Below are 12,021 nucleotides of genomic sequence, written 5' to 3'. Positions count from 1 at the left end.
ACAGAGTATGCCGGAGGAGAAGGGGATGAGCTCCACCCCCCCCCCCCCCCCAACTCTAAGGACAGGGGGGGTTTATTCTCACGTTTTTCTGATTAAAAAAGCCATCAGGAAAATTCTGACTCTGTCCCTATTCAAAAGGAGTTCAAGCAATATCAGGTTTGCAGTAAAGAATGGGTTCAAGACCCTCTATTTTCAGTTCAATGCTCTGCCCTTTGGATTGGTGACTTATCTTCACAAAGATTCTGGCAGAAGCTCTCTGGACCCTGAGATCAGAGGGGATTTGCATAATTCCCTATCTGGATGACCTGCTGATCTTTGCAGACTCAGCAGTCGAAGTTAAACAGAACCTGAGCAGAACTATCAGATACCTTCAGCAGCTGGGGTGGATGGTAAATCAGGAGCAGTTAGTACCTACTCAAAGTATAGTATTCCTAGGATACTTGATGGCCTTGACTACATCCAAAATTTTTCTGATGAAAGAAAGTGACAACAATTGCAGAGGTGAGCAGCCTCTGTGCATGTACAAAGACCTCAATTCAAGATATGAGGGTCCTAGGAATGACAGCAGCCGTCCCAGGAGTCCAGTGAGCCCAATTCAATACTCGAGCACTTCAGGCGTTCATGCCTTTTCTCTGGGATGGAAGGAATCTCTTCAGAGAAAAACGGAGATTCCGCATGAAGTAAAGCTCTCAAGTGGTGGTTGATGCCAGCAAATCTCTCTGCAGGTCGACTTTGTTCCCAACACAACCCTCTGACTGTTACCATGGCTGCCAGCGGTCAGGAGTGGGAAGCCCACTCAGGCACACAGATGGCCCAAGGGGTCTGGAGCTGGCAGGAAGCCACCCTTTCCTCCAATGCAAGGGAGCCGAGAGCAGTTCTAAAGGCTCTAGTAGCCTTTGGTCCGACTCTGAGGGGAAGACACATGCAGGTCCTTTCAGACAATATTACCACAGTAAGCTACATCAACAAGCAGGGAGGTAGGAGAGTGGCAGGCCTTATGGGGATAGCAGAAGAAATCCTCCGTCTTCAATTCACTTAAAAGGGTATTTAACACTCGATGTCCTAAGCAGGGAGGTTCTGCCTCAGACAGAATGGAGCTTGAATCGAACAGTGTTCAAACAGGGCAGAAGTGGAGTCCCACAGATGGACCTTTTTGCTACAAGGCAGAACAGGCAGGTGGAAGAATTTTTCTCCCTCCAGGGAGACCATCTGTCTGGGCCTAGATGCCCTATCCTAGTCCTGGGAAGCAAACCTGGTGTATGCGTTTCCACCTTTTTGCCCTCATTCCAAGGATCATCCAGAATATAAGAGTTTCGAGCACCAAAGTTATCTTGATCGCACCATTCTGGCCAAGGAGGTCTTGGTTCTCAGGACTATTAAGACTCAGCATCACGGAGCCTTGGAGACTGCCTTGCAGGACAAGCCTCTTATTTCAGGGGGAGGTGTATCATCCAGAAGTGAGCTTTCTCTGACGGCCTGGCTACTGGCGGGGGGGGGGGGCGTTAGAGCGGAGACATTTATCAGCAAAAGTAATCGATACCATCCTTAGACGGAAGCCGTCCACTAACACAATTTTACAAAAAAATCGAATTAATTTAGGGCCTGGAGCATGATCAACAGTGTCAGGAGCCATGATCCCAGTGGTTCTAGAGCTTCTCCGAGTGGGAGCAGAACTAAATCTTGCGGTCAGTACCCTCAAGGTGCAGGTATTGGCTGTCTAGCTTTTTAAATTAATGGCTGGCAGAAGAGCCCTTGGTCAAGAGATTTCTTACATCCATCAGCGTGTCCCCAAGTTAAGGAGGGTTCCCTTCCTGGGACTTATCCACGGTGTTGCAAAGTCTTTGTAAAACACCATTTGAGCCACTAGAGGAACTGTTCATAAAGCTCTTAGCCTTAAACGGTGATTTTAGTGGTCCTAGTCTCCGCTAGGTGGGTTGCTGAGATACAGGCACTCAGTGGCTGAGCCCATCTGCATCATTTTGCAAAACAAATTATCCTCTGAGCTCAGCATTTCTCCCCAATGTACCGCCTAGCTTCCATAGATCGGAAAAGATTGATGCCTTCATTTTGCGGAGATCCTAAAAATGAGGCTGCATTTAATAAAATAGATGTCAGGAGATGCTTGATTGCTTACATAACGTGCACCAAGGAATGGCAATGTTCCACCAGCTTGTTTGCGTGTTCAAATAAGGGTAAAGGGCATCTAAAAATGCCATCGCAAGGTGGATGAAGTCAGCCATCGTAGCATCCTTGACACCACCGTTAGGAGTAAATGCTCATTGCATAAGTGCGGTTTCCACTTCTTGGGCTGAAAGGGCAGGAGCATCTCCCCTCCAGATTTGCAAGGCCGCAACCTGGTCCAGGTTCAAGACTTTCGTAAAGTATTAGACTGGACCTGCTTACCAGTCTTTTGGCAGGAAAGTGCTGCAGGCTGTGGTCCCACCCTGATCAGGTAGTCCTATTTTGTCCTCTGTAAGCCGTCCTGGAAGATGACTTGGAAAAGCAGTGATTACCTGTTAACTACATTTTTTTTTTTTTTTTTTTCTTCCTAAGGAATCTTCTAGGATGGCGTCAGTTTCCTCCCTCCTTTGGTGGATTAACAATGTAAAGCATATAATAAAATAAAGCTTTGCTAATGAAAGGATTTGATTGCTTATTCTGAAGCCTTTGGTTATTTAACACTGAGGGGGTTATTGCTTGTGTTATGCCTTTTATAATGTGGATCATGTGTTTCCTGTGCTAGGTGGGAGGAGCCCATCTCTCTCTGTAAGCCATCCTGGGTGATTCCTGGAAAAAGTAGTTAACAGGTAATCGCTGTTTTCTTGAGCAATGGAGACTTGTGTGGTTAGCATGCATACAGGCCATGGCGGTTGAGTGCATTACTTATTTTTTTTTTTTTTTTCTTTGAAACAATTGCACCTGCTAATTCTAGGTCTTTCTGAAGCGCTCCACGTGGTCCTTGGCTCTTGGACAACTCTTCTGATTCTTTTCACTCCTCTCAATCTTGGTCGTGGCCGGTTAATGGGGAAATGATCTTTCCACTTACAGCTTATGGCCCCAACAGTGCTCACTGGAACATTCAGAAGTTTAAAAATCCTTCTGTAACCAATGGCATCAGTACCTTTTTGCAACAATAGGGTTGCAAAGGTCTTCAAAGCTTTGATTTTACCCATGAGATGTTTCTTGTGAAACCTTGGTAATGAGACCCCTTTTTAGGCCCCTTTCACACGGGACGGATCCGTGTTGATCCGCCCCATGTTTATCCGCTGCTCAGCGGGGATCGCTTCGTTTTCCCCAGCTGAGCAGGCAGATGACAGGGCGGGACCCGCACACTGTGCAGGGACCGCCCTGTCAGATCTCCGCTCTCCCCTATGGGGGATCGGAGGAACACGGACCGTCTGTCCGTGTTCATCCGATCCGCTCTGCAGACGGATAGAAAAATAGGATTTTCTTCCGTCCGCAGAATCGGACGAGAGCGGAGCCGGACAACATCGGGTGTTGGCGTATGTACATCCGCTGACACCCGCTATCCCATAGGGATGCATGTATGTCCGTATTTCATCCGAAAACGGATGGATGAATTACGAACATACTGTCTGCATGTGTGAAAGGGGCCTTATAGTGCATCAGTTGAGACTGAACCAGCTGATATTAATGTGCACTGACGAGGGGCATGATTGCTTTCTAATAGATTTCAGCTCGTCTTTTCTTTCCATGCCTTTTTGAACTTTTTTTTTTTTTTTTTCTTCTTTCTCTTCATGTGTTAACTTTTTTCCCTATGTCATTCCATTTTATTACATCTAACTTAATTTCTGAAATTATTTGTTTTGGTTTTAACTAGAAAAATAGTGACACGTTCAATACTTATTTTACCCATTGTGTGTATTTTTCTTTCCCTCTGCTCATATACTGGCTATTTCTAGGTTATACTGTTGCCGCTGATATCTGATATGGCAGTGTGTTACAATATAGGTGTTGATTTACTAAAGGTAAATAGTCTTTGTGCTGCAACTGCACCCAAAAGTACTTACTCTAGATCTGAGGGGAACATGCAGGGAAAATTGCAGTTTTTTTTTTTCCTTGCACATGATTTAATGATGGTCAGCAGAGCTTCCCCTCAGGTGTACAGCAACTGTGCACTTTTAGTGCACAGTATATTTGCCTTTAGTAAATCAACTGTGTTTGGTTTGTTTGTTTGTGTTGAGATGTAGATCTCTACATGTTGCTGCAAAGAGTGGCTGTGTTCTTTTTACCCTGGGAACTTTTTAATTTGTATGACTAAGCAGTATGCTGAACTTATTTATTTATTTGAGATGTCAGATTGTAAAGCCATCTAGCTCAAATCACTACAGGTCCCTGTAAAGACATTGGGGCTGGCAGAGGGAGGCCAAGACATCCAAAACACTTGGAAGCAGGGTCGTCTTTAATTCGGGGCAGCTGCCCAGGGCCCTGTCATTGTTTTAGGGCCCAGTAAGCAGCGCTGCCTGCAAATTGGGAGCCCCATCGGCACCACAAAAGACTGATCCACTTCACAGGCAACAGCCAGCATTGGCACGCTGATCAAAGAGCGGCCGGGGCTGTGAGCTCCATTGATGCTCTGACCCTGCCCCATGCCTGTATATTGGGGCCCTGAGCCTCGGGTAGGAGCCCATGTCAGAGTGCCAGTGGAAGCTGGCAGCACTCGTGTGAGCCGGAACTCGGTGAACCAGGTAGGTCCTGCTCCCCATATACAGGTACCAGTCTAGTTCTAAAACACTGACCTGCCTGTTTAGAGAGCAGCATGGTCCACAAGATCAGTGGCACTGTGCTGACATCTTCTACACTGTGAAACGCAGCACTGCTTGGTGGGCTTCATTTAGGTCCGATTCACATGTGAGTTTGTGTAGGCACAACAGCCCATTTATTTGAATGGGCTGCCATGCCTGCATTTCCTGCAGAAAAAAGGTGAATGCAGCATTTTAAAAATGCAGTGGCCTTGAAATCTTGCTTTGCACCATGCAACTTACCTGCAGTTCCTGCACCTGCAAATATGCTGCATTTTTAGATGTGGGTGCTGCAGGTAAGTTGCATGATGCGATTTCATGGCAAATGCATTTTTAAAATGTTGCATGCACTTTTTTGCAGAAAATGCAGGCATGGCAGCCCATTCAAATGAATGGGCTGCTGTGCCTGCACAAACACACATACATCTGAACCATGCCTAAAGTGACTTTTAAAAATTAAACACTGGTCCCTCTGCAAGTTTAAGTCATGTGCTAGTATTCACTGCATATTAGCACATTATGACAGACTTGCATGTAAACTGAGCTCTTTATGGTTCCCCTTGGCCCTCAGTATATCCCTCTTCTCTGTCTTCTTTCTGAGTTCTCAACCTTTGAGCTCTTGCATGGACAGGCTGCGGTGACATCACTCCTGCGCATAGGCAAGCGAGTTGCAACGCTGCAGCACAGAGCGGGCTCTAAATGTAATGTGAGCTGTGCATGTGTGGCTCAAATCACATTATTGCGGACAGGCAGGGGGGGCATTCATAACAGACACCACTAGGGTCTCTTCACTTCAGTGCCGGACACTTTTACCCCCTTCCTGCCCAGGCCAGTTTTCAGCGCTGTCACACTGACAATTTTTATCATTTCGGTCAAACTGCTTTCTTTTGGTGGTAGTAAATCACCACCTGGTGTGTGTTTGTTTTTTTTTTTTTTTTTTTTTTTTTTTTTAATGCCAAGTAAACAAGACTGAATTTTGAGAAAAAAATAGTTATAAAATTTTTGCAAATCTTCCTTCATAAATTTATGCCAAAGTGTATTCTGCTACATTTTTGTTGGGGGGGAGGGAGAGAGAAATATAACCCAAATCGGTGTATATTTTTCTGTAGGTAAGTTAGAGCCTACACTCAATATACACTCACCAGCCAGTTTATTAGGTACACCTTGCTAGTAGTAGCTTGCTTTCGTTCTTTGTGGCATATAGATACAAGGCCTTTTCCTCCTGCTGCTCGCTGGATATTTTCTTTCCCACCATTCTCTGTAAAGCCGAGAGATGGTTGTGCATGAAAATCCCAGAAATACTCAGACCAGCCCGTCTGGCACCAACAACCATGCCACGTTCAAAGTCACTTAAATCCCCTTTCTCCCATTCTGATGCAGTTTTACCTTCAGCATGTCGTCACCACGTCTAGATGCCTAAATGCATTGAGTTGCTGCCATGTGACTGGATAATTAACTATTGAACAGGTGTACCTAATAAAGTGGCCAGTGACTATATTCTTGGCTCAAAAGTAATTCTTTCCCCTTTTTTTTTTTTTTTTTTTTTTTTTATTTTGCTGCTGCTGTGATCTGACTTTCTATTAGGGTGTGGATAAGTTCCTGCTTCATGGTCCTACTGTGGGTAGGAATGTAGCCACCCACTCTTGCTGACTATTGGATGTGTAGTGTGCATAGAACAGTCTACATGGCTGCAACTAACAGGGAATGAGATTTTTTGGAATGTTGGGGTGGACAGCAAAATTGTATGGTGGGCCCTTAGAAAATGTTTGGCTGGGGTCCAATCCAGATTAAAGACAGCCCTGCCTGGAAGTGTACATTTTTGCAGCCTCTAATTGAGCTCCCCAACAACAGTTGCTTCAATTGGTTAATTTTAGTTTTTATGCTCTAATTTTGCATTGTTTGGTCAAAATGCATCTGGACCTAGTCTTGTACCTTTTTCATATTGCTACCTTTTTTTTTTTTTTTATATTTACAGGCTGGGTTGGAGAAGCGCCTCCACTTGGGACAGAAATTTTTATTAACAATCTCCCTCAAGAAATTTATGAAGATAAAATAATTCCACTTTTTCAGACTGCTGGAACATTGTATGAGTTTCGTCTTATGATGACATTTAGTGGACTTAATCGAGGGTTTGGATTTGCCCGCTATACCACTGTGTACCATGCAGAGCTAGCGGTCTCCATGTTTCATGGTTATGAAATTCTACCTGGCTTCAAGATTGGAGTCTGCAAAAGCATTGAAAAATGTCATTTGGAGCTGGATGGCCTGCCATGTGCCTTGGACAAAGTCTTCCTTACCAGTGTCCTGAATGAAGTGACTGTTGACCTGGAGAAAGTGTCTCTCTTCGCTAGCCCTAACATGGAGATGAAAAATCTTGCAATCTTGAAATACAGTTCCCACCGAGCTGCCACCATGGCAAAAAGAATCCTGTGTAAAGGTTTATACTTCATCTTTTTAATAAAAAAAAAAGGGGGGGGTTGTTCAAAGTAGCTGCTTAAGTTTTCATTTTTAGTGGAGATGTTCTGGGAATATTGGTGGCTCTACTTTGAGCATTTTGTCCTTCCTATCCCTTTAATTGCCTTCTACTTCATGCAATCATTGGGGAAATTACTTCCTTCCAACATGGGGAAATGTTTTCAAATGGGACACAACAATTGGAATTCAAACTGCCTAAGCATGACAATAGTGGGTTGGGAAGACCACTCGCCTGCAAGTGTTAGAAGTTCAATTTAAACAGGCAATTTTAGATTTCTTGGAAATACCTTTTTAATTGATTGGGGAAATGGTCTACTCAGTATTTAAAAAAAAAAAAAAAGTAAAGGTTTACGGCTTAATCATGTGGTTTAGCATGCCGCTAGCACAGGGTATTTAACCCTTGCTTCCATCAATTGTAACGTTAAATACTATTACTGTAGCCAGACATCATGGAGTTGCATCATTGGTGGGAGTCAAGTGGCTTGGATGTAGCACTGTGGGTAACAAAGCAGCAGGATCCTGGACCCATGTTCACTGGAGGACAGCACAGATGTATATTTTTTTTTTCTCCTAGAACTTCACCTTCTGAGTGGTGACTACATCATATGTAATATTTCATAAATACCTGACTTAAAGCGGTAGTAAACCATGGCATTTAAGTCTCCTGATAGCCTCCTGTGGTTTTAAATATTCATATGCTGATGACACAAATCTCTCTACCCCCTCCGCTCACATCAGTCTCCTCATGCATCACTAATTTACTGACTGACCTATCGTTCTGGATGTCGCACCACTTCCTCAAACGCAACCTGTCGAAAACCGAGTTCATAATTTCTCCCCCACGTGCGCCTTCCCCTGACTTCTCTGACAAGATCAGTGGGACAACAATTAACTCATCCCCACATGCCACGGTGCTAGGTGTAGTCCTGGACTCCTAACTCTCCTTTCGGCCCCACATCCAATCACTTTGCAAAGCTCGCTGCCGCAACATCTCCAAAATATGCCCCTTCCTAACCAATGACATCACAAGGCTCCTAAAGCTGGCAACACACTATACCATTTTTGTACAACTTTGCTTTAGATTTACCAAAACCATATAATGAGGTCCAACGTAAACATTTTCAAATTGTATGCAATCAGGCAGGCCCTTGTACTACATAGTTGAAGGTAAATCTAAAGGAAATTGTACAACAAATTGTATGTTTATTCAGCTTAATTCACTCCCTTGTTATCTCTCGCCTCGACTACTGAAACTCCCTCCTCAATGGCTTAACTTTACATAGGCTATCCCCTGTTCAGTACATCATGAATGCTACTGCCAGACTCATCCACCTTACCCAACCGTTCAGTGTCTTCTACCCCTCTGCCAATCCCTCCATTGGCTGCCACTCACCCAACAAATTAAATTAAAAATACTAACCACCTACAAATCCATCCACAGCTCTGCCCCAGCTATATCAGTAACCATATTAACCACTAGCCGCCCGCCCGCTGTCATGACGGTGGGACGAGGCAGCTATTCTGGGCCGCCGTCATATGACGTGATCGCCTTCCCGGGCCACTGTCACTGGGGACCCAGTGCGGGTGGCCGCGATGTCTGCTGTGCACCCGCGATTGCCCAGTAACTGAGCAGGACCATGGATCTGTGTATGTAAACACAGATCCATGCCCCGCCAGAGGAGAGGAGACTGATCGGTCACCTCCCCGCACAGTTAGAATCACTCCCAGGACACATTTAACCCCTCGATTACCCCCTAGTGTTAACCTTCCCTGCCAGTCACATTTATACAGTAATCAATGCTCTTTCATAGCACGGATCGCTGTATAAATGTGAATGGTCCCACAAATGTGTCAAAAGTGCCCGATATGTCCGCCGCAATATCGCAGTCACGATAAAAATCGCAGATTGCCGCCATTTCTAGTAAAAAAAAATTTTTAAAAAAGCTATAAAACTATCCCCTATTTTGTAGACACTATAACTTTTGCGCAAACTAATCAATAGAAGCTTATTGCGATTATTTTTTAATTTTTTTTCCAAAAATATGCAGAGGAATACATATCGGCCTACACTAAGGAAAAAATTTTGTTTAAAAAAAAAAAAAAAAATTGGATATTATAGCAAAAAGTAAAATTTTTTTTTCAAACTTGTCCCTCTTTTTTATAGCGCAAGAAATAAAAACCGCAGAGGTGATCAAATACCACCAAAGGAAAGCTCTATTTGTGGGGAAAAAATTATAAAAATATCATTTGAATGACAAATGCGCGGTCATGCAAAGCTGTACCGGAATTGCGACAGAGCTGAAAAATGGCTTGGGCAGGAAGGGGGTGAAAGTGTCCAGTATTGAGGTGGTTAATATACCAACCTAATCATTCTATTCTCCATTCCTTCCAAGACCACCCTTGTCTCCACCTCCTCCCATGCTCGTCTCCAGGACTTCTCCCGAGCCAGCCCATCCGACTATCTCCTACTCCTTCCACTTTTAGGTGATCCCTGAAAACCTTTCTCTTCAGAGATTCCTATCCTGCCACCACCTAACTGTACTTTTATTTTCTCCAACTCATCTCCCACAGTTCCTACCTTTTTTGTATCACTTGACCCTTTTTAGATTGTAGGTTTGAATGAGCAGGGCCCTCTGATTCCTCCTGTTGTAAACTGTAGGGATGCACCGGAATTTCAGCCACAGAAACATATCGGACGAAAATGGCCCTTTCGGCAAAAAGCCGAAAGAATTTTTGCCAATACTGGTGCCGAAAATGGGGCAGGGCTCCGCCCCTGAAGCCGCCTATCGGGGGGGCTTTCTATATCGTTGAAAGGGGGGAGATTCACCGCCTGTTTGATTAGTGCCGGGAACATCACAGCTTTCATTTCAATAGCTGTTACCCGCTGCTTGCCATCACATTCAGCCCCTCCCCCTTGTCCGGGCACTTTAATAGACAGATCACCCGTCCAATCCTGGGACGGGTGATCTGTCAGTTCCCTGGACAAGGGGGAGGGGCTGTATGTGACGGCGCGCAGCGGGGGAACAGCTATTGAAATGAAAGCTGTGATGTTCCCGGCACTGTAATAAAACAGGCGGCGGGGCTCCTCTGGCTATGCTGCACTACTGGGGACACTGGCTACATTACTGGCTATGCTGCACTGGTGACACTGGCTGCCTGCATCTGACGGGCACTGGTGAGGCTGCATTGATCTCTTGTATCATGTTCGCAGTTTCTGACTCTCTGACCATGTCCCCAGTCTCTGACCCTCTCCTGTACCATGTCCCCAGTCTCTGACCATCTACTGTATAAAAATATTTTTAAAAACAGTCACTTTCGGTATCTGTTTTTGGTATCAGTTTTGGTTTTCAGATCAAGGAAGATTTTCGGTATCCGTTTCGGCCCCAAAAAATCCATTCGGTGCATCCCTGTACTGTCAGCCCTCATGTAAAGCACTGCACAAACTGTTGGGAACGATATAAATTCTGTATAATTATCCCCTGCAAGGCAATGGCATAATGTGCTAGTACAGTATGCATCACATACTAGCACATTATGAAATGCTTACCTTAGAATGAAGCCCTCCAGTGTGCGCTGTCGCAGCTTGAATGACCAAACTGCGATGATGTTGCTCCCATGCATGTGCGATAGCAGTGTTTGGAAGGAATGGCATGAATATGCCATTTCTTCAGAGCGCATTTGCTTGTAAATTTACTGGCTGCCAAGAGTGAATATCTCCTAAACGGTGGACGTTTGAGACCTTAATTTTACCTACAGGTAAACTTTTATTATAAGCCTACCTGTAAGTAAAAATCACAAAGACTTTTTTTTTTTTTTTGCGTTAGTAATTTGTTTTTAATTGCTGACAGTAATACAATATGCATATAACCATTATACGTTCCCTTGTAATTTGGCCAAAATTTCATCTCGATTAATCTGTGACAGATAATGCTAGCCTTTTAAATGTCAGTTCACCGATATTTCACTTTAATTTCTTCTCAGGTTCCCATTTACTCTTTGGTTGCTGTATGCAGGTAAACTGGATGAAGAACTCAATAAAGAAAAAACTGTATTTCAGGACCCTTTTAAAGCCTCATTCCAGTGTTTCTCAAATGAGCTTGAATGTGGAGCCTGCACCCAGTGGTGTGGAGTGCCTTCACCTCATCTGTGACCAACTCTGCCAAGGTCAGCCAGTTTACCAAATCAAGTTCCTCAGTCTTGGCTCAGGTGGATGGTTGCGGTTTTGGTATCGGGTAGTCATACCAAACTATAGTGAGCCATTTACTGGATATGCCTGGTTGATTGGTGACAAACTCATTCCAACTGACAAGTATGAGCAAGCAAAAGAAATTGTGGCATTAAGGATACTATCAAAACTAGGTGAGTGGTAGGTGTATGGATGTGAAAACCCAAAACACATTGGCAGGATTGAATCAGGAAGGATATGGTTTTGATTTAATAGCAGATTAAAATATATTTCATAGGTTTCAATCTTTCTGTCCTGCATTTTAAAGTGGTAAGTGTGTGTTTGTGTTTTTACAAAAAAAAAAAAATACCTTTATCCCAAAAGAGAACTGCTGTAACTGGCTATAAAGCGTGAGCTGGCGTTTTCTCACCTCGTCTTCCAGAACAGCACCTGAAGAGCGCAGCTCCACCCATTTTCCCAGGAAACACTGCAGTCAGTTTCTTTAAGGACCGGTCATTTCCAACATGGCCTCAGTTGTAGTGTTTCCTCCGCCATGGTGGAAGTGCTGAAGGGAGCCAGGGGTGTGCTGCGCTCTCTCCAGGTGGGGAGGGGAAAGGC

At 44.3% G+C, this 12,021-nt stretch overlaps 1 protein-coding gene across 1 annotated transcript; it reads left to right on the top strand.

The window, feature by feature from the left end:
* Nucleotides 1-763: 763 nt before the first annotated feature.
* On the top strand, nucleotides 764-11,760 carry DND1 (DND microRNA-mediated repression inhibitor 1). Its single transcript, XM_073623580.1, has 4 exons — nucleotides 764-952; nucleotides 1,292-1,457; nucleotides 6,739-7,200; nucleotides 11,220-11,760. The coding sequence occupies exons 1-4, from the start codon at nucleotides 764-766 to the stop codon at nucleotides 11,606-11,608; spliced, it is 1,206 nt and encodes a 401-aa protein (XP_073479681.1). The 3' UTR covers nucleotides 11,609-11,760.
* The last annotated feature ends 261 nt before the right edge of the window (nucleotides 11,761-12,021 follow it).

This window comes from Aquarana catesbeiana, linkage group LG03 (assembly GCF_042186555.1).
Source record: "Aquarana catesbeiana isolate 2022-GZ linkage group LG03, ASM4218655v1, whole genome shotgun sequence".
NCBI lineage: Eukaryota > Metazoa > Chordata > Amphibia > Anura > Ranidae > Aquarana > Aquarana catesbeiana.
This window is presented reverse-complemented; position numbering and strand designations above follow the sequence as displayed.